The sequence below is a fragment of the Lachancea lanzarotensis genome, scaffold LALA0S08, assembly GCF_000938715.1.
Source record: "Lachancea lanzarotensis genome assembly LALA0, scaffold LALA0S08, whole genome shotgun sequence".
Classification (NCBI taxonomy): Eukaryota; Fungi; Ascomycota; class Saccharomycetes; order Saccharomycetales; family Saccharomycetaceae; genus Lachancea; species Lachancea lanzarotensis.
Window position 1 is genome coordinate 707,704 of NW_019212886.1, and position 20,476 is coordinate 728,179.

The 20,476-nt window shown below is 44.5% G+C and overlaps 11 protein-coding genes across 11 annotated transcripts; 5 read left to right on the top strand and 6 right to left on the bottom strand.

The window, feature by feature from the left end:
• Positions 1-464: 464 nt before the first annotated feature.
• On the top strand, positions 465-1,472 carry TAL1 (LALA0S08e07690g1_1; the record flags this gene model as incomplete). Its single annotated transcript, XM_022771275.1, has 1 exon — positions 465-1,472. One exon carries the CDS (start codon positions 465-467, stop codon positions 1,470-1,472), a length of 1,008 nt encoding a protein of 335 aa, XP_022629872.1.
• Positions 1,473-1,654: 182 nt separating this feature from the next.
• MTE1 (LALA0S08e07712g1_1) lies at positions 1,655-2,557 on the bottom strand (the record flags this gene model as incomplete). Its single annotated transcript, XM_022771278.1, has 1 exon — positions 1,655-2,557. The coding sequence occupies one exon, from the start codon at positions 2,555-2,557 to the stop codon at positions 1,655-1,657; it is 903 nt and encodes a 300-aa protein (XP_022629873.1).
• A 544-nt stretch (positions 2,558-3,101) lies between these two features.
• BUD8 (LALA0S08e07734g1_1) lies at positions 3,102-4,691 on the bottom strand (the record flags this gene model as incomplete). Its single annotated transcript, XM_022771279.1, has 1 exon — positions 3,102-4,691. One exon carries the CDS (start codon positions 4,689-4,691, stop codon positions 3,102-3,104), a length of 1,590 nt encoding a protein of 529 aa, XP_022629874.1.
• Positions 4,692-5,685: 994 nt separating this feature from the next.
• LUG1 (LALA0S08e07756g1_1) lies at positions 5,686-7,836 on the bottom strand (the record flags this gene model as incomplete). Its single annotated transcript, XM_022771280.1, has 1 exon — positions 5,686-7,836. One exon carries the CDS (start codon positions 7,834-7,836, stop codon positions 5,686-5,688), a length of 2,151 nt encoding a protein of 716 aa, XP_022629875.1.
• A 240-nt stretch (positions 7,837-8,076) lies between these two features.
• KSS1 (LALA0S08e07778g1_1) lies at positions 8,077-9,174 on the bottom strand (the record flags this gene model as incomplete). The annotated part of the gene is made up of 1 exon (XM_022771281.1): positions 8,077-9,174. One exon carries the CDS (start codon positions 9,172-9,174, stop codon positions 8,077-8,079), a length of 1,098 nt encoding a protein of 365 aa, XP_022629876.1.
• A 1,107-nt stretch (positions 9,175-10,281) lies between these two features.
• NIT3 (LALA0S08e07800g1_1) lies at positions 10,282-11,148 on the top strand (the record flags this gene model as incomplete). Its single annotated transcript, XM_022771282.1, has 1 exon — positions 10,282-11,148. One exon carries the CDS (start codon positions 10,282-10,284, stop codon positions 11,146-11,148), a length of 867 nt encoding a protein of 288 aa, XP_022629877.1.
• A 139-nt stretch (positions 11,149-11,287) lies between these two features.
• LALA0_S08e07822g (LALA0S08e07822g1_1) lies at positions 11,288-11,905 on the bottom strand (the record flags this gene model as incomplete). Its single annotated transcript, XM_022771283.1, has 1 exon — positions 11,288-11,905. The coding sequence occupies one exon, from the start codon at positions 11,903-11,905 to the stop codon at positions 11,288-11,290; it is 618 nt and encodes a 205-aa protein (XP_022629878.1).
• Positions 11,906-13,016: 1,111 nt separating this feature from the next.
• Positions 13,017-13,277, top strand: ACB1 (LALA0S08e07844g1_1; the record flags this gene model as incomplete). Its single annotated transcript, XM_022771284.1, has 1 exon — positions 13,017-13,277. One exon carries the CDS (start codon positions 13,017-13,019, stop codon positions 13,275-13,277), a length of 261 nt encoding a protein of 86 aa, XP_022629879.1.
• A 796-nt stretch (positions 13,278-14,073) lies between these two features.
• On the top strand, positions 14,074-16,668 carry KAP95 (LALA0S08e07866g1_1; the record flags this gene model as incomplete). The annotated part of the gene is made up of 1 exon (XM_022771285.1): positions 14,074-16,668. The coding sequence occupies one exon, from the start codon at positions 14,074-14,076 to the stop codon at positions 16,666-16,668; it is 2,595 nt and encodes an 864-aa protein (XP_022629880.1).
• Positions 16,669-17,287: 619 nt separating this feature from the next.
• On the top strand, positions 17,288-18,010 carry CAX4 (LALA0S08e07888g1_1; the record flags this gene model as incomplete). Its single annotated transcript, XM_022771286.1, has 1 exon — positions 17,288-18,010. The coding sequence occupies one exon, from the start codon at positions 17,288-17,290 to the stop codon at positions 18,008-18,010; it is 723 nt and encodes a 240-aa protein (XP_022629881.1).
• A 104-nt stretch (positions 18,011-18,114) lies between these two features.
• LALA0_S08e07910g (LALA0S08e07910g1_1) lies at positions 18,115-19,812 on the bottom strand (the record flags this gene model as incomplete). Its single annotated transcript, XM_022771287.1, has 1 exon — positions 18,115-19,812. The coding sequence occupies one exon, from the start codon at positions 19,810-19,812 to the stop codon at positions 18,115-18,117; it is 1,698 nt and encodes a 565-aa protein (XP_022629882.1).
• Positions 19,813-20,476: the final 664 nt, after the last annotated feature.

Below are 20,476 nucleotides of genomic sequence, written 5' to 3' on the forward strand. Positions count from 1 at the left end.
TGTAACCCGTTTGTAACCCGTTTTGTAACCCGTTTTGTAACCCGTTTTGTAACCCGCTTTGCAACCCGTTTTACTACCTAATTGTAAGCTAAGATTCGCAAAAGGTCTGGATGTTGGCTTTTTGCTACGCTTATGTAATCCGCACGTGCTCTAACGGTCATGATGCTATTGATTACGTAATTCATGGAACCTCATGGAACAACAAGCGTCACATGCACCCTTTTTTTCTTTTCCCTCAAGTCTGTGACTATAAAAAGGACAAGAGATCTACTTAGGGGTTCTTTAACCCATGTTACTTCTTACTTTCTTCTTAATCCTCCAGAATATCAACTAGATAGTTTCCACTTAGCAAACTATCAGTACTTTATAGTCCCATTCATTACCGTAACGGTTCACTATAAAGCAGATCATCAACTCTGTCTATATTCCTCAACAAAACCAACACCAAAAATACCTCATATAAGATGGTTCCTCCTCAAGAAAAGAAGCTAAAGCAATCCAACTCTTTGGAACAGCTAAAGGCTACCGGTACCGTTGTCGTCTCCGACACCGGTGACTTTGAATCTATCGCCAAATACACCCCTCAGGATGCCACCACCAACCCTTCGTTGATCTTGGCTGCCGCTCAAAAAGAAACATACGCCAAGCTGATCGACACCGCCGTCCAGTACGGTAAGAAAAGCGGCTCCACGCTAGCAGAACAAACCGAAAACGCCGTCGATATGTTGCTGGTGGAATTCGGTAAGGCTATCTTGCAAATCGTGCCAGGTCGTGTCTCCACTGAAGTCGACGCCCGTTTGTCTTTTGACAAAGAAGCCACCGTGAAAAAGGCTCTCCACATTATCAAGTTGTACGAATCCTTCGGCATCAGCAAAGAACGTGTGTTGATCAAGATCGCTTCCACCTGGGAAGGTATCCAGGCCGCCAAGGAATTGGAGGAGAAGTACGGCATCCACGTCAACTTGACCTTGTTGTTCTCGTTCGGCCAAGCCGTCGCCGCTGCCGAGGCCAAGGTCACTTTGATCTCGCCATTCGTGGGCAGAATCCTCGACTGGTACAAGAACAGCAAGAAGCAAGAATACACCGCCGAGACCGACCCTGGTGTGATCTCCGTTAAGAAGATCTACAACTACTACAAGAAACACGGCTACAACACCATTGTCATGGGTGCCAGTTTCAGAAACACCGGCGAAATCCGCGCTTTGGCCGGTGTCGACTTTTTGACCATCTCTCCAAACTTGTTGGAAGAGCTTATCAACTCTGAGGAACCTGTTCCTCAAGTTTTGGCCCCAGAGTCCGCCAAGGCCGACGGTGACAGCAAGGTTTCTTTCATCAACGACGAAGCTGCTTTCAGATTCGACTTGAACGAAGACCCAATGGCCACCGAGAAGTTGTCCGAAGGTATCAGAAAGTTTTCTGCCGACATTGTCACTTTGTTCGACTTGATTGAGACCAAGATTCAACAGGCTTGAATCATTCACCCTATTGGACAAGACCACACACACCATTAAGGGTTTTTAATGAAATACTTTGAGATGAATAAAACTTGAATTCACGAATGTCTAGACTAACTTGAACAAACTATTTCATCATAACTGTCGCTTTTTATATATAGAGTTATATAGTTTTCAATGAAAGTGTTTGAAAAGCATGTTCATTTGTTGATGCTATGTCGTTTTCCGAGCACGATAGGATCGTGCTTCAATAAAATGCTTTTCCGATGAACCCTGAATTGCGTTGCCGCTCTTAGCGTGGGTGATATGGGTTCGATTGGTTTTGTCTCTGGTAATGACAATTGTCGCTGTAGCTTGTGATTCGGGCACTTTTTATTCAATTTGGATGTGACTTTGAGATCCAGTAGCTGTTCAGTTTGATCTTGGTTTCCAGAATGAAACCTGGATGCTCTAATAGATTTCTTGGATCCTGACATGTCAATTGTAAGCGATACAGGCGCATTCTCTATCGTGGAATAGGACTTTTCATTTTTCAACACTGGCGTGTTCAGTTCCAGGCCTTTTTCGTTATAAACTGGCTTGGAACTCGTGAGTGCTCGCTGTTTTACTGGCACTTTGTTCTGGGGTCGTTTTGCAAGTGGTCGTCGAAACGGTTTGTTAAACTTCAAAGCCAGACTATCGTTATGGCGAACGACGGGAGTTGAAGTATTGCTAGGATTCGAGTTACCGTTCTCTGGATGGCCCACATCTTCGATGTATTTCTTGACGTTGTAAGAAGCTGAAGTTTTCCTCGCTTTCCCACTGATGTCTCTGTCGTATTCACACTGTAAGCGATCTATCATCACAAGAAATTGACCAAAAATCTTGTGTTCCTCCTTGTTAAACCCATTGGCATCCAAAATATATTCCACGCGACGAGAATTCGTTATGATTGTACTGCCCAGCAGCATTCCTCCATCTATTGAGAAAAGTTGGAATTTATGGTTAAGTTGGTAAAATTTCATGGTTCCATCATGCCACGACTTGTGTTTCTTGTGTATTTGATCTGTGTACTGACAATAGTACTCCCGTACATGCGAGATTTGAGTACCGTATGTTGCCATTAACGTCCAGCGCTTTCTGGCAAGTTTCGAAACTATGTTCTTTGATGAAAGAGTATTGAAGGTTAATTGAAGGTCGGTATTTTATATATACACGAGCAGTTAGATGTGAAAATGAAGGTGCGTTCGGATTACTTTCAAAAACCAGGGATTTTGAGAGCTTGAAATGACGAGCAATGTGAATTACAAACGATGTCACTTGTTCTAATTGCTTTACTTGTTTTACATGCTTAACTTGACTCGAACTAGACCATCAATGAATATCACTAATGAAAAATTACTTCATGGCACACATTCATGGAATGAGCATTTTTACAGTCATTCGCAATCACTGAAGCGCGCTGGATGTGCTAGGAGAGTCCTTGGATGCGTTTTAAGGAGATTTGCGGCGTCTGAACAATGTTTTGCGAACTTAATCCGAAGTAAGTTTATATTCACGATCACTTGGTCACCCGTAAGGATGATGCAACGTTAATGCAAAGATTCCAGTGTTCTTCAATCGATAGCTTTTTTCGTGCTTCGAAAAACTCTGGGTATATAAACCCTATCATTGACGTGATAGCCCAATGCCAAATCCAATTCCTATGCAGGCCAAAATTATCAAAAGTTCCAAAACCCCCAACAGCAAGCACAAAGTGCGAAACCATCGTAGGTTTACCTTCCATATAAATCCTTCCAAAATTCCCTTCCGGTATTCCTCGTTCATTATCATTTTCATCAACTTTTTGTCTGGCAGACAACGCAGCGGTCCGATCCCAATGATGAAATACAAAGGGGGCACGAGAGTGCAAACCAGTAACACGCAAATAATCCGCGAGACACTGTACATGTCTTTATATTGACCAGCGCTTGACTTGCTCGATGTTTCAGATGGTGAATCAATATACTGAGCAGGAAATCTGTGTTTTTCCAAATCTTTGTTGGCTAGGGCATCCCGATATTGATATATTTGTTGCAAATTGTCATCGTGCGTTTCTCGGTAAGGATTTGCTACTTTTTCTGGATCGAGAGCTGTGTCTGACTTGACAACTTCTTTTTCGTCTAGATTCTTGGCTTTATCCCTCTTTGGGTGATGATTACTCGCTGAGGGTTTACGAAGCACAGGTATAGTTTGAGGCACCCTTCTGATCGCAGGTTTTGGTTTGTCTGGTTTGTAATGCGGCGCCACTAATATAGAAGTGAGTAAAGATGAATGTCGCGGTCCCCTTCTCGTTTTCCGTGTTTGGGAGTATTGCGATGTCCGGTCACTAACATGACTCTGTAAGGAGCTTTGTGAAGCTTTCTTTGACACAGTTAGAGACGGTGCCGTGGCAATCCTTGGCTCTGTGAGTTGTACAACAGGAACAAAAGATGCCTCTTGTCTGAAAAGACGCACAGCTTCCTCAATGGATGGATTCGATCCCTTTTCGAAACTCTTGTCGCTGTCTTCCTCACTAGCTTCCGTAATTTCGTGGTAAACTGGGACGATTGGCGTGGCCGCCACGTCAAAATTAGCAGCACTGTCGTCCCCGTAGTGAGAGGATGACCTGGCATCTGGTCGTGATATGTTAGATGATCTTCTTAAACTGTCTGCCTCGAGTAGCGAGGTAGAAACAGTTCTTCGGCTATCACGGTCAGGATCCTGCGGTCTGTGTTTCAATGGTCTGAGTGGCAGGTCATTTCCCCAATTGTCGTTGTTCGCATACTCGCGATCTGAGCTATTTCCGCTCAGAACTCGACTTTTAGCTACACTTGCTTTATCCGAAGATCCCAGAAGATCTGTGTTCACAGTATCTGTGCTTTGATTGTGAAGCAGGGCCGGTACTTTTGGGTTCTGCAAAGCTTGCCGACTTTTCTTCATTGCAATACCCCTGGGAGGACTGCGCATGGGCGGTTCTTGTAACAGAACCCCCTCCGACGCTTCGCTATGCTCATGGGGGCTTTCAGAGTGACCAGAGCTGTCGCCCAGGTCCGAAAGCCTGGCGTAATCAACGTAAACACTCAAAGAAGGTGCTCCGGAGTCAGTTGATGGCTCAAACGACTCCTTAAAATATGAATCCGGTTTTGGCGGTGCCTCCTGACCCGCCAGCCATATCTGATCGTCAGTGGAGCCCGAAGATCCGCTAGTATCAGCGCTGGAGTCTTGGTTATGGGACATATTAAAATGTTAATCAGATATATTGAAAAATTACCAATTGACGAATTGTTGTCGTATCGGGCCCATACCAAGATGCGTCAAAAAGCTGTGTTTCTGAGATCTTGAAGACCGAGCTTTCTTTTCCGCAGCCAACCTTTTGATCTCGAGATCCAGCTCGAGCTCTCTTGATATTGAACCGTAAGAAAGTCTTCAGTTTTCTGACCAAAAAAATAAGGCTACAGAGCCCAAAAAAAGTCAGCAAAGGTGTCTTAGTGATACCAACTCAAATTCCAGGTTCTCCTGTGTGGCCAATTGAGTCACCAGAGCTTCTAGTTTAGCTGAATCGTGGTATCGATGCCCTCTCATCGATGCCATTCCTGAACTGATGGCTTAATTAACATTTTTCACCGTAAACAAACCGGCTTCCTTCGTCGTTAACGATATCCCAATTGGGTTAACATATGAGAATGGTCAATAAAGCTCGAGGCCCTCGAGAAGCTCGAGAACTTTTGGGACCACGACGACGGGAAAATAAAGGATAGTTTAAATTGTAGCGTAATCGATTGCCCTGACAGAGGATGATTTTCAGATATGATAGACACTCTTGCTGGGTTTCTATCGCCTCTTGAAATTCTGGGGAATTACGCTGTCATTGAGAAGCTTATTCTGAAAAACAACACTTTGCACTGTCATTGGCTATCGTGGTGGCGCAGATTGGATTTGTTTCTGGTGGCGCGCGGCACCGAATAACGAGCGTCTTCTGGACACACTGGACCGAGTGCATACGTTTCGATATCTCATATTTGTAGCTCAGCATACAGCGTTCCTGTAACCCGTGTGGGTTTTGATTTTCTTCAAAACGTTAACTTACTTGGCGTTTTCACTATAACAGAATGGTCGCGGTATCGTCTTTCGAAACTGATGCATTTTCAACTCTGTTTTTTGGATCCTCTTTTTTTCAGATTTCATAGACTCGTCGTTGCACGCCAATAACTACTTTCCGAAGCTTTCGATATCACGATTTCAAACTGTAGTACCGGTACATGCCACGCTCCAAACATCCAAACACGTTGTACTCGGTGGCCACTACCAGGTGCATGCGATATGTCTCCGAGTACTCGCCAAGTTCGCTGCGCGATAAACGCTCCAACAAGTGAGTGCCACTGGATCCTAAAAGTCTTGCAATGTCCATTTCGGTTCTCCGGGATTCAAGCGAATGTCTACCGCCAAAATGGCCGTTCAGCAAACTCAACGCTGACCTACGGCGTTGCAACTCCGGGCTATCAAAATAATCAGCGTCTGTTTCAACCGGTGGTACCTGTTCTTGTAGGTTCGTAATTGAACGATCCCAATACAGGCCGCTTCTTGAATTTGGGGGTGTCATATCGGCGCTTTCTTCCGGAACGCTAATTTCGGGCTCCTCGTTGTGGTCGTTATCAATCACTCTCCATCCACCGGGCAGGGACACCGGAGTTTCCTGAGGTGATTCGATTACTGGACTAATTTCCAGATCCTTATTTCTGTTGAGGAAACGAGATACTGCTGGTTTATGGTCCCGATAAGTGAGATTTCTCCGACCTCGACTTTTAGCGACCAATCCACACCCAAGCATGATCTTGGTCTGGGCAAACTTCAAAAAGTCAGGATGTTTCACAATGTCAATAATCTTATTCCCTTGCGTATCGTATCTGGTCAAAAACCCTTTGGTTTCCAAATCGTCCCGGTTAAGGTAGTCGTCAGTTCTGTAAATCCAGTGTCTTCTGCCATATGCGGATCCGATGTAACATTTCCATTTGACCAACGGCGCCGCAGAATAGTCCTGAAATAGCGAGGAGCCGTTGGACAATCGACAATTGATTTCATGCCTCGGGTTAGATGCCTCGATTTGCTGCCAAGGGTCAAACGACATCTCAAGAGCACATAAACTTTTTGAATGAGAAAAGATGGCAGGATCCTGTATACTCCATCTGTTGATGTAAGAATTGTTGACTATGTTGAGAAACTTCAAATGCTGATTTGGAACTTCTTTGCTTTCAAGTGGAGACAGGAAATGGGTTAGCTTGGGAATGGGTATGTTGTTGTCTCTGATGCTTAGACTTTTCAGCTGCGGGAAGTTGAGCTTAATGAATTGAAGCGTGTCCTGGCATTGCCAGTAATGCGAGGATCTCACAGCAGTTATATCATCGTTGATGTGCATTGGCATGCCTCCAACGTTAAGATACTGCAGGGTTTTGTTATGGCCATAATAACATAGCTTCTTCAGTAGAAACATCAGTTGTACGTCGGTCCAAGAGGAGGAGTGAGAATGAACTTGAACGTTGAGCCACTGTAAAGTCGAAATGTTATCTTTGTCCGTTATTGCGGGGTGGTAACTGAAGAACTCCAAGACTCCTCTAGGAGTAAGTTGATGGCACATTGCCAACGATAAATGCGTTAAATGCTTCAAATGCGGGACATCACTGATGAGCGTACGGTCATCAATTGCAGTGCGAGTGAGGTCTAGTTTCTGGAGCTCTGGGAGGGTCATTAAAAGCCGGCCCAACGTTTTGGGCTCAATAGTCGTGCAGTCATTCAAGCCAAGAGCTGTCATTTGATAATTGTACGCAATTGGTTCATCATTGTTATAGAGTTGCTGTACCGCAGTGGAAAATGTGCTGGTGAAGCTATCCTGAGAACAGCCACAAAAATCAACGACGCTGAGAACTGTACCTGGTTTCAGAAGAAAATTGATGATGCGTTCGTCTAGATCTGCCTGAATGTGTTCACTGGCCAGAAACTCCCTGAGACTGTTGCGTGTGTAGCCCAAAAACTCCCATAGTGTCTCGTTTGTCAGATTCTTGATGCTTTTGTTCATTTCACCTGTCCTTCCTAGCCCAATAGACGTTAGTTCCTGGAAGTCTGCTACTTCGATATAGCGCAAAACTTCGGGACTGTTTCTTAGCGTTTCTAACAGTTTATAAAACCCTCTAGCGGACGTAAAGTTGAGGTATCGATACAGCAAAACCCGGCAGATATGGTAGAAAGTCTTGTTCACTGTAAGGTTACTCCGCAGAAATATTCGTAAGTTTGAGTAGAACTTTTCTGGAGTGCTTGGATGGTCATTCGACATCAGGTCATAAAACTGGAATGTCAGTACCTCATATACTATCTCTGGTGGCAGAATCATGGCCGCTTCTGATGCTTTTCTTGTCAAGATCGCAGGTGAACTTAAGTTTCTACAGCTCTTACAAGATGAGATGAGATGAGATGAGATGAGATGAAATGCTAAATAAATGCCTTAAAAACGTCAAACATAAAACAGAACTAACCTAGACCTCAGGGCTTGGATACTCCATCAATGGGTGCAAACTATGTAGAGTAAGATGTGAAGATATGCACGTTGGGAAAAACCTGGAAGCTTTTCTGGTCACTGTAAAGGTTTCCCAACTTCTTCGAAAAGCATTTGCTTCAAGGTGTCCATGGAGAGCTCGCTTTCCTCAGAAGGCTGCTTTATGATGTTATCAATCTTCCAAAACGGATCGTCCAAGTTCAACGGCGGATAAACAGGCTCGTCTTCCGGATCGTGGTACACCTGCAAGTACGGATGGCTGAGGGCATCGGCTGCACTTATACGTTTGTCCGGGTTGAACGTAAGCATTTTGTCTAGCAAATCCGCTGCAAGTGGGTTCAGGTTTTGGGTCTGCAGGACCACTGGCCATGGCAGCTTCTGTCGTAGCGGTAAATTGGCTATGTATTCTTTGGCCCGCTTCGAATTGATGTTTTCGAAATCTTCGTACGATGGGGTGCCCAGCACCTCTAAGATCAACCACAGTTGGTGATGATAGTCCCGACCGGGGAAAAGAGGCTTCCCCGTGATCATTTCTGCCAAAATGCATCCGCAAGACCAAATATCCATAGCCGTGGTATACTCTTGAAACGTCAGCATGATTTCTGGGGCTCTGTACCACCGTGTTGCAACATATTCTGTCATGAAACCCACGAGATTTTGACGAGAGTGGGTGCTAGACGCCAAACAACGTGCCAACCCGAAATCGCATACTTTGAGATCGCAATTGGAATTGAGCAGCAGGTTGGAGGGCTTGATGTCGCGATGAATGACCTGAGCGCTATGAATTGCCTTCAAAGCCCGCAGAATCTGGTACGTGAAGTACTGAATGTGATCGTCTGTAAGCCGGGACCCGCTGCCGTTGATAACCTTGTGCAGATCTGTTTCCATCAGCTCCTGTACCAGATACACGGCCTGAAACTTATCCATCGATAGTGGTCGCACCACATCTAGTACGCTAATAATATTTTCGTGACTATGGAAAAGTTTCAAAAGTTTGAGTTCTCGCAATGTTCTTGTCACGAACATGGGCTTGCTGAACGGTTGAATCTTTTTGATGGCCACTTTCGTTGCAGAAGGTTTATGAACGGCAGAGCAGACCGTCCCGTATGCCCCTTCTCCAATAAGCTCCACCAATTGGTAGCACGACGGAATGTCGAATGTGATCGTGCGAGCCATTGAATGAATCCAAAATTAGGTGCAACCTGATATCTCTTTACAGAAGGCCCGAACAAAAACCGATTCCGCTGCAAGAAAAGTCCCAGTATCCGGCGAACCTCACTCTGGACAAGTAGCGCTTGTAGGAAACGGAAACTGAAGTACCCTTCGAGGGATTTTATACTTGATGTTCGAAAATGTGAATGAAACATTTCGTAACTTTTCACTGTGGATTATGATGCCAAGGCCAGTTTGAAATTATATTGTATCATCACGTGCTTTGGGCGTGAAACGCACGTGAAAGAAGTCTGTGTCAGAAATAGTGATAGAAGCCCAATTGTGGGTTGGTGGAGCCTTTAGATGTTTTACCATTTGCAGCAGCGTGAATTTGGCCAAGTTTCGATTGTTTCGTCAGCTTCACATTCGATTGAGGTTAGTTATCGTGATTTAGTGGAACTCAATATATGACAACTGGTCTAAAACTAGAAAAAATTCATAAACAACGCGCCGTCCTTGTTAAAGCTTGACGTCTAGGGAATGGGAAGAAGCATCAGTAAGAGTCCAATCACCACCATTAGAGTGCTGGTTCTGGTTTCGAGCGTTTATGTAGTGTTAGATGTCTCAAAGATTGCGAATCTTCATATCATTTCGTACGCATGTGACACCAACTCATAGCCCTTAAATTTACCTAACACACAGCTAAGTTATGAGGTGTCTCGTTTCCATCATCGCATATCAAAGCATTCGCTTCTCTTATATGTCTTAGCTCCTTCATCTCCCAACGAATCTTCATCTTTGGGAACTTTCCCTAGTCGTTCCTCCACTCGGCTATCTAATCAGAAGCCTATTACAAATCGATGGCAGTACAGGTTAATTGAGAGCGAGCGATCTTATTTTACGCACTATGAGAAAAACCCACCAACTTCATTTCAATTAATTTTCGCACACTGTAGAGCCATTAGCACCGCAATTATCACCGTTCCGTCCCAGTCTGTAAAAAGACTGTAAAATAGAACCTTTGAGAGCTCTTTATAAGGCTGATGTTAAGAGGATCAAACATTTGCGCCAGTTTATCACTTTCCCACTACTCGGTTCAGTTCATACCTCACCACTAATTCGCAACAGAAAATGAGTGTTTTAAAGAGCAAGGTTAAGGTCGCTTTGATCCAGTTTGCTAGCGGATTGCCCGAAAAAACCGTTAACTTTCAAAATTGTAAGAAATTCGTGGCTCAGGCCATGAAGACTCAGCCTGCAACGGAGCTTGTAGTATTACCAGAATGCTTCAATTCCACATATGCCAACAGCGAATTTCGCAAAAACGCTGAAATTATCGAATACTCCTCTCCCTCAGTCAAGTTTTTAAGTGATCTTGCTCGCGAGCATAAGATCACATTGGTCGGAGGAAGTATTCCTGAGCTAGAGCCCGCCACCAACAACGTCTACAACACCTGCCTGATTTTCGATAAAACGGGGCAATTGATCGGGCGTCATCGTAAGGTGCATCTTTTTGACATCGACATCCCAGGCGGAATCACGTTCAAAGAAAGCGATACATTCTCTGGTGGAGACACTACCACAACGGTAGACACCCCATTTGGCAAATTGGGGGTAGGTGTTTGTTATGACTTGCGGTTCCCGGAATTAGCCACCGTGAGTGGCAGAAAAGGTGCTTTTGCCATGGTCTACCCTAGTGCATTCAACACCACAACCGGGCCTTTGCACTGGCATTTATTGGCCAGAGCTCGCAGTGTTGACAACGAACTCTATACCATCCTGTGTTGCCCTGCTAGAAACCCGGATCTCGCTTATCAGGCCTACGGCCACAGTTTAGTGGTGGACCCACAAGGAACTGTGGTAGTCGAAGCTGGAGAAGGCGAAGAGATCGTATACGCCGAATTAGACCCTGCAAGAATTGAAGCGATGCGCAGCAAAATCCCAGTGACAGTACAAACGCGTTTCGACGTTTACCACGACGTGAGTAGCGACGCCAAATAGATTATCAGCCGATGGAGGCTGGGTTTTAGTAAAAGAAAGTTTAGATTGTTGGCGGATAGAAGATATATACATACTGTGTATAGCCACAATATCTAGTAACCATATATGACCAGGAAAAGTAGCGGCTTCGAAGATGGTATCATTTGATTTGAGCCGGGCCTGTTAGAAATGGAATGGTTATTCTGAGCCTATGCGTGAGAGGAAGTTTGGGCACCACGGCCACAAACGTTGTTAGAGAAAAGTTCAGGATGAAAAGCTGAAGATCGTAGCGGGAGTAGTGAGTGCTCACGAGAAAGAGCACTATGGGTACCAAAATGAGGAATTTACGGCTCGGAGTGTAGAGCATGCCATCGTTGATCTGTTCCCACATGGTGAGGTTGTCGTAGGCACCTCCGTTGAAGTCGAAAGGTGTGCCTTTGATGAGATGGAACATGACGTAGGAGCCTATCACGTATGTAGTATTGGTCAGCGTCCACGACCACTCGTTGGTAAGGCCAGGAAGCAAATTGAAAAACCCCTTGAGTAGCATGATTATGACGACGTGCACGGCCCAAGCACCACGTTGGTCGACCCACGATGCATTCATGTTGGGCAGCATTTGCTGGTCGTTTTCTTCTTCCAACGTCTCTGGCTCCACGTGTGAAATGATACTCGACGATCTTCTTCTACGCCGGTCTTTGACCGGTTCCAGGTTGTTGTTAGGATTTCCACCCGAGGGCATTCGTTTGAGAGTTGGTGGAGAAGCTGTTTCTGTCATCTTACCAGAGAGACGGATGCAATATTGAGTTTTTTTGGTTTGGTGGTCTGATTCGGGTTGTCGGTATTTGAACGAACCTGGAAAATTGTAACGGTGGGAGTGGTGCGGAAAAACAGAATCTGGTTTTTAGATGACTCGCGCGGATGAGTTTTGAGGATCAAATTCCTGATAAAGTGAATGGTTCTCAAATCCTGTCTTCCAGCGTACCTGAAGTCTTTGAGGCGGAGGTTCTAGTTTTGAATTCGAGATGGGATATTTTATACTAGTTGGTAGGGGCCTGGATCTGAACTGTAATTAGTTTTAATGATAGATATGCAGTTTTCGTACATAGCGATCTCGAAATGCCTGGGAGAAAGATCACATGTAGTGGAAGCCACAAGTAATGCGGGTAGTTGAGAGAGTATCAAGGATGTGAGAGACATGCTAGCAGCTCATCAGAGGGACCCGCTTGGGATGCGATCTTCTGGGGTCATCAAAAAGGGCGTGTGGAAAATTATAGATTTCGTGTGAAGTGATAACAACTGACATCTTGGTACGAAAGGCCACCTGTACAGACTTGACGGAATTCGTGTCAGTCTTGCATGCATAACGGGTACCCTCAGTTTGGAGCATGTCCTGAGCCCCTATAACAGTGCATTTTCGGTGTAGTATGTTTATATCACGCTGATGATATCTGAATGTGCGGTTCTGCGTGGCAACCCTCCTGAAACACTTAAACCAAACAAACACATTCGTAAAATTGACACCCGGGGACGCTGTTTGGTGGTTATGGAGGGAGGAAGTTTCCTAAGAAAGGCCCTCCGTGCATAACGACTCTTCGGCTTTTGACTCAACGACCCCACTATTTCTCACCGTTTTTCTCTCTCATTTGGTAACATAAAGCCACGTCACACTTTAGAAACCCTAGCTCGCTCTGTGCGGTTCTCAACGGCCCTTAAATCTTCTTTCTTTGACAACCGAAACTTATACGGTGTTCCGTTGAGCCGCACGTGACTCTTCTACCTTGTCTCATATATAAATACGATTCTGCCCTTAACCTGTCTCTCAACAAATCCATCACCACTTTTTACCATCCCTCACGATTCATCAAAGCACTCCAAAAACCCGTCCAATGGTCTCGCAAGCATTCGAACAAAAGGCCCAGGCCGTCAAACAATTGTCTTCTACCCCCTCGAACGACGATTTGCTCAAGCTCTACGGGCTTTTCAAGCAAGCTACCGTTGGCGACAACACCACCACGCGTCCAAGTGCCCTAAATTTCAAGGACAAATATAAATGGGATGCATGGGAAGCCAACAAGGGCAAGAGTCAAGAGGATGCTGAGAAGGAATACATTGCCTTTGTTGATGAGTTGCAGGCCAAGGACCAGTGAAGTGTGTGGTCCTGAACCGATCGCTACGTATAAAAGTATATCTATTTTATGCCAATATATAATATAACGAAGGTAAAGTGAAAGACAGAAGAAGGAGAGAGTAAAGATTATAGCTGGAGACTACGTAGAGGTGGTCGAGGAAACAGTTGTGGCTTGCCCATTTTACTTGAAACTCAGGCTATGGGGTGAAGAAATTTGAGAGGTTTTTTTGATGAAATGTTTCGTATTACGTGATACAATGAATCTCAATTAAAATGGAAGATTTTTGAAGATGCGCAATCTCTACGTTTCAGGACTATACCATCTTCTCCTGTGCTCTCCCGCTATGTTCACACACTCGCTATATCTTCACCCAAGTGTTGTCACTTTTTTCTTATCCGTCGTTCTTTTCCTTTATCCCAACTTTTGCCACCTCGTACAACACTACACATTCATTTCCCAAAGATTTTTCAAGTTTGTGTTGAACGTCTTCCCTCTTTCAACAACCGAGAAAAAGCATCAACTTAGCTTCAATTTCACAGCTTTGACCTCCACTGGACTGTCACGAACTCTGCGTGGCAATTGCGAAAACCGGTTACAAGTTTAGCAGCTCTTTTCCGGCCTTTTGGACCCATTTGAAGGCCCCCCTTTTTGAGCATTTTCTTAGCAGCCCCGGAAGCTCCGTTCTGCTTTTAAGTAGCTACACCGGGCTACAGTTTCTGAGAATCATTCGATAAAGAGGTTTGGTGTTTTTTTGACGCTTGACGCGCGTTTCTTTGACTTCGTTTAAAGACATTTCATTCAATTTGACACTACCATGTCAGAAGCTGCACAACTTGCTCAAGTGCTAGAACAGACAATTCTGAGTCCCGATGCAACGGTACGTTTACAATGCGAGACACAGTTGAAAAAACTGTCAAATGATAACTTTCTGCAGTATGTTGGGTTGCTAGCACTTGTTTTGGGCGACGCAAACAACAGACTTGAAGCTCGTATTTTGGCTGCTCTTACAGTCAAAAATGAGCTTGTCAGTAAAGATTCGGTTAAAACGCAACAATTGGGGCAGAGATGGGTTTCACAAGTGGATGAACAGTCACGAAGCGCGATCCGTAACTATGCGTTGTCGGGTCTTGCGGATCCAGAACCCCGTGTGGCAAATGCATCTGCTCAATTGATCGCTGCCATTGCGACAATTGAACTTCCACGTAATGACTGGCCGGATTTGATGAAGATCATGGTTGATAATACCGCAGCTCAACAACCGGAGAACATTAAACGTGCATCTTTGCTAGCTTTGGGCTATATCTGCGAAGCTGCAAATCCTGGCTCTGAAAGCTTGGTTGCTCAATCGAATAACATTTTGATCGCTATTGTTCAAGGTGCTCAGGCAAGTGAACCCTCCAAAGCCGTAAGGTTGACTGCACTCAACGCTCTTGCTGATTCCCTCGCTTTTATCAAAAACAACATGGAAAGAGAAGGAGAACGCAACTACCTCATGCAAGTGGTTTGCGAAGCTACTCAAACGACTGATGACTCCGAAATACAGGCTGCAGCCTTTGGTTGTTTGTGCAAGATCATGTCATTGTACTATTTCCTCATGAAACCTTACATGGAGCAAGCCCTGTATGCTTTGACCGTGTCCACCATGCAATCTCAAGACGAAAAAGTTGCATCGATGGCTGTCGAATTCTGGTCCACCATTTGTGAAGAAGAAATTGACATTGCTTATGAACTAGCCCAATTCCCACAGTCACCTTTGCAAAGCTTCAACTTCGCGCTTACTTCAATTCAAGAAGTTATTCCAAACCTTTTAAATCTTCTGACACGGCAGAATGAAGACGCAGAAGATGACGATTGGAATGTAGCCATGTCTTCAGGCGCTTGTTTGCAGCTTTTTGCACAAAACTGTGGCAATTATGTGGTTGAGCCTGTGTTACGCTACGTTGAACAGAATATCGTTAATGAAAACTGGAGAAATCGTGAAGCCGCAGTCATGGCCTTTGGTTCGATCTTGGATGGGCCTGATAAAGTTCAGCTGACTAACTTGATCCACCAAGCCCTCCCGCCCATTCTGAACCTAATGAAAGATCAATCTTTGCAAGTGAAAGAAACTGTTGCATGGTGTACTGGTCGTATTGCAGACCTAGTCGTTGGCGCTATTGACCCACAAACACATTTACCCGATGTCGTACAGGCCTGTTTGCAGGGTCTAGAAGATCATCCCAAAGTGGCTACTAATTGCGCATGGACTATCATCAATTTGGTCGAACAAATGGCCGACGCTCAAGGCTCTCCTATTTACAACTATTATCCTATTTTAGTGGAGGCACTAATAAAGGCAGCCAATCGTACCGATAACGAAAACAGTGCCCGTGCATCTGCTTTTTCCGCTCTGACTACGTTGGTTGAATTCTCTACCGATCAAGTCGCAGATTCGGCCATTTCGATATCATCATTCATTTTGGACAAACTAGGGCAAACCATGACGGTTGATGAGACTCAACTCAATATTGAGGAGAAGCAAAATCTGGAAGAACTCCAGTCTAATGTGTTGAGCGTTTTGTCGGCAGTGATTCGCAAGAACCCTGCTTCCGTGACTTCAGTCTCTGACATGTTGATGGATCTTTTTATCAAACTACTCGACAAAAAGGATACTTCCTACGTTGAGGACGACGTCTTCTACGCAATCTCTTCACTGGCTGCTGCACTGGGTAAAGGCTTTCAGAAGTTCTTGGAGACGTTCTCGCCATATTTGGTGAACGCTCTGAATCAAGTTCAATCGCAGGTGTCCATAACCGCAGTTGGTTTGATTGCAGATATCTCAAATTGTTTGGAAGATGATTTTAAGCAATTTGCACCAGCTTTCATGAACGTCCTGGGCCAAATGATCTCTGCTAACAATGCCAAGAAGGAGCTGAAACCTGCAGTGCTATCGGTGTTTGGCGATATTGCATCGAACATTGGGCCCGACTTTATTCCATATCTAAATCAGGTCATGGCACTCTGCGTTGCTGCTCAGAATAGCAGACCCGAAAACGCGTCCTTGGAGGCTCTTGAATACAACGTCAAGATCCACGAGTCTGTTCTCGATGCTTATGTCGGCACCGTTGCTGGACTTCATGCCAATCCTGATGCCCTGTTTCCTTACGTGGGCACACTATTCCAGTTCATGAGCCACATTGCCGACAACCCTACGCTCAACAGCGAGGACTCCACGGCTAGAGCAGCAGTCGGGATCATTGGGGACGTCGCTGCCATGTTTCCTGACGGCAGAATCAAGCAATTCTACGCTCAAGAATGGGTTAGCGAGTTCATCAAGAAGACTAGAAGTAATGCTACTTTCAGTCAATCCACCAAGGATACCGCAAGGTGGGCCAGGGAACAGCAAAAATATCAAATTGGCCTAATATAATCGATACCGCCGACCCTTTCTTTCCTACTACATCTTCACCCCTCCTCATTTTCCTTCTCTCCTCTCCTCCTCGCCTCCTCTCCTCCTTCTCTTTCTCTCTACTCTTTTTACTCTACGAAGCATCATCTCTTTTTTTTTTGTTACTTTCCCGAATTTTTCCTGCATACCGACCTTCCTGTACTTTTATATCATCCTCATCAGTTTTAAAGACTCCTCCTCCCCCTACTCCTCCTCCTCCTCCTCCTCCTTCTCTATTCCCTCTTCTCCCTTACTTTCTTCTATCTCACCGGCTCTTTCAACCAAATTGATACCAGACACTGTTCAGTTACCTTTTTGGCCTCTTCGAAGCTATTCAATTCCCACTTACGACTTTAATGATACACACGAACTAGACTAATAAGAACGATGGTTTTTTCAGGCTCGAATATCGTTCGTATTCTCGAATGACAGTCTGTTTTTGGTCAAACATCAAAACTCTGTCAAGTTTATAAAAATGCCTTTAAATAATAAAACGACATCAACGAACCTGCAATTCAACATCTTCACGAAGACATAAGATTGACGCGAACAGCGCGGGTATTCAATTATATATAAGAACTAAAGCTAGTCAAGTCGAGTTATGAACCTGAGCGAGCTGGTTTCTGATCCTATTTTGATACCATTTGATGATACGTATATACTGTATGATCCCTCAGATCCACTAGCATATGTATTGGTATACTTTTCATTGCTTCCAATTGGTATCCTGATCTTCTATTTCTCGTGGTTCTTAGCCACTAGAGAGCTGGAAGCCGTGATTATCGCAGGCGGGCAATTGATCAACGAGATCCTGAACAATATTCTCAAAAACATTATTAAAGAACAGCGTCCGGCGTCTTTTGGAAACTCTTTCCAAAAGGATACGTTACGATCGGCATATGGGATGCCCAGTGCACACTCGCAATTCATGGGGTTCTTTCTTGCGTATTGGTCGCTGAAATTGGTCTTGCATTGGGAAGGAATTGGCAGCGTTCGAAAAACCCTAAGTATTTTAGCCGCAGTCTTGACCACAGCAATGGTAGCATTATCCCGCATATACTTGGGATACCATTCTGTGGCCCAAGTGAGTGTTGGAATTGCCCTGGGAGGATTTTTAGGATCTTCGTATTACCTGGCGGTTGGTATTGTGCGCTATTTAGGCATTGTGGACTGGCTAATGTCGTGGCGAATAGTCCAACGCTTGTGGGTTAAAGATTCCTTTAATTTTAGCTCCTTGAGCTTGAAAGAAGAGTATGAAGCTTGGAATCTTAGAAATCTCTCCGCAAAGCACAAGAAAGAATCGTTGACCAAGAAAAATTTGTAAAGATAGACACTTTTTGTCTTGCATTTGTTCGATCCCCATTGGCATCTGAAAATCTACGTTAAATCCTTTTGAATATATGTTATCTGAGGTCATTATTTTGATGGTTACTCGTATACAATTGGCACTCTCCTGACTTTGTTCTCGAAAGGACTAAAGGATATTTCAATTAGCTCGTCCCTTGTGAATGTGAGGCTCGGAATATCAGGGCACGAACATGCCATTAGATAGCCATAAAGTACCCTTAGCACAGATTCATGGCCGATTACCAGGATATCACCCCGCATTCTTTCCATTTCCAGTAGTAGCGGTTCCATACGCACCGCCAGGTCGTGGTAAGATTCAGCGCGTGGGAAACGGTAGTGATAGGGATCTTTAATCCATTCCTTGTATTCTTCAGGATACTTTGCCCTTACCTCTGATTCTTCCATGTCCGCAACGACACCCGGGTGCAACTGTTGTAATTGAGATCTCTGCCTGACGTTTATTCCTTTGTCGTAGAAAAATCTCGCGGTATCGAAAGTACGTTTCCTGGCAGCAGTCCATACTACAAATGAATCGTCATCACCTCCATCCCCGGAAACGGGTTGTCGCATCGCGGCATTACCAGTGGATTCTGTTCTTTGCAGTGATGCACGAGTTGTGAGTAAAGGTGATAGCGATGGAGACATCGAACGAGAACTCAACCCTGACGATACTTGAAGTGTCGGTGGGGAACGTTTGTGCTCTGGAGTTTCGCTGGATGAATTTGGTATAGCATCGGAATTTGCAACCAATGACGGCAAAGGCTCGGATTGAGATGCACGCCTTTCATTAACCACTTTCAGCACCAGTTCTGTCAAAGCTTTTGAGTATTCAATTCCTGCGCTATTGAGCAGCTCATCGTTGACGTAGTTGTCGTTAGTGCTGGTACCACAACGTGCAAAATAGACGCAGCCCTTCTTGTTTCTCAGATTCATCAAGAAAAACACAATCTTGTTAATGAGGTAACCAAAATGATTGTTGTTGACTATGAGCCTTTCACCGAAATTGACGTATTTGACGTACGCCAGTTCTTCTTCAGGTGTCATTTCTTCATAAAGCTCTCTGTTAACTTTTAAACGGTGCATGTAGTTGGCCAATGCATCCTTTTGAGACCAGCCCACGTAGTCTGCAGATTGAGACGCCATATCCACATTATGCTTGATCATGTCCGAATCTGTCATGACAGATTCGATAAACAAAACTTTGGTGTTCATCCGGGAGAAAACTTGTTGCAAATGCAGTCGTTCTTCTACTAAGATGTTCAATGCATCGTATATTGCCAGCTGGCCTTTGCTTTCATTGAAAAACTCGATCATGTCCTCTTGAACCTTTTCCAGGATATGTTTTCGTTTGCTACGACCTTCGACCGTTGTAGGTTTTGCCGAAAAGTAGTCATTTGGAAAGCTGGTGCAGTCCATACTTGCCATCGTTTTTCTACGGTATTCTGATACGTGGAATGAACTGGTTCGCACGCCCAGCCATTTTGTGTATCTAGTGATTGCCACAGAAAGTAGAGTTTTTGAAGTTGCTGGAAGACCCACTAGCACGATCAGGATCTTTCCTGCATGGAAAAGACGGCCCGATTCTGTGGAATATAGCTGCCCTGGTGAAATGAAGTCAAAATCGATGTCTTCATGCACCCCGTCTGCCAAAGCTGAGGGTTTGGTGGGTTGATCTTGCGAGCTTTTTGACCATCTTCTTCTGGTTCTTGCCATATGATTACCGGCGTTCAAGGTAGGGGATTGTAGATCGGAAAGATCCACAGAGCCGTCAACGCTCATAGTAGGGGGTATGTAGAGAGTCGGAAGTCGCGGATACGGTTGGAACTTGCTGGAGATGAACCTTGAAGGATGTGTAGAGAGAGAATTCACAAATGAACTATAGATTCTAAATCTAAATCACTTTATACTAGACTCTATACACGTGATCGACGTTTTATTTGATAATATAATATTTATGGAAGAAACGGCAAATTTACAAGGCTTGAGACTGTAGAGACTTTTGTGGCGTCAATAACAAGGTACTTGAGCAGTTCGGGGGGTCTTTACAATACCTGTGAATTTTCACTTCCACGTGAAATGATATGTAAATTTAAATCACGTGTACTGCCCTTGACTTTTTTCGTTTAACATGATATTGTATATTGCTTTGTAGTTTATTCTCTCAGAAACCACCGCAGGACAGGAGTTATGACCGAGAACTGTCAAGGACATATTTCTCATACAAAGTTGGAAACAATGGGAACTGGAAACAAACGGGAACCAAATGGGAAACAGATGGAAATTAAAGTGAGTAACTCAAAGACGCACATAGAGACGGTTGCTGAAGATGTATCTAAACAGGCTTCCGGTAGGAGAATCGATCATCGTCTAACATTCATTCCCGAGCACTATATGTGTGTTGAAATTTACTGACACTAACTCCGGTCACGTGCATACCAATCCT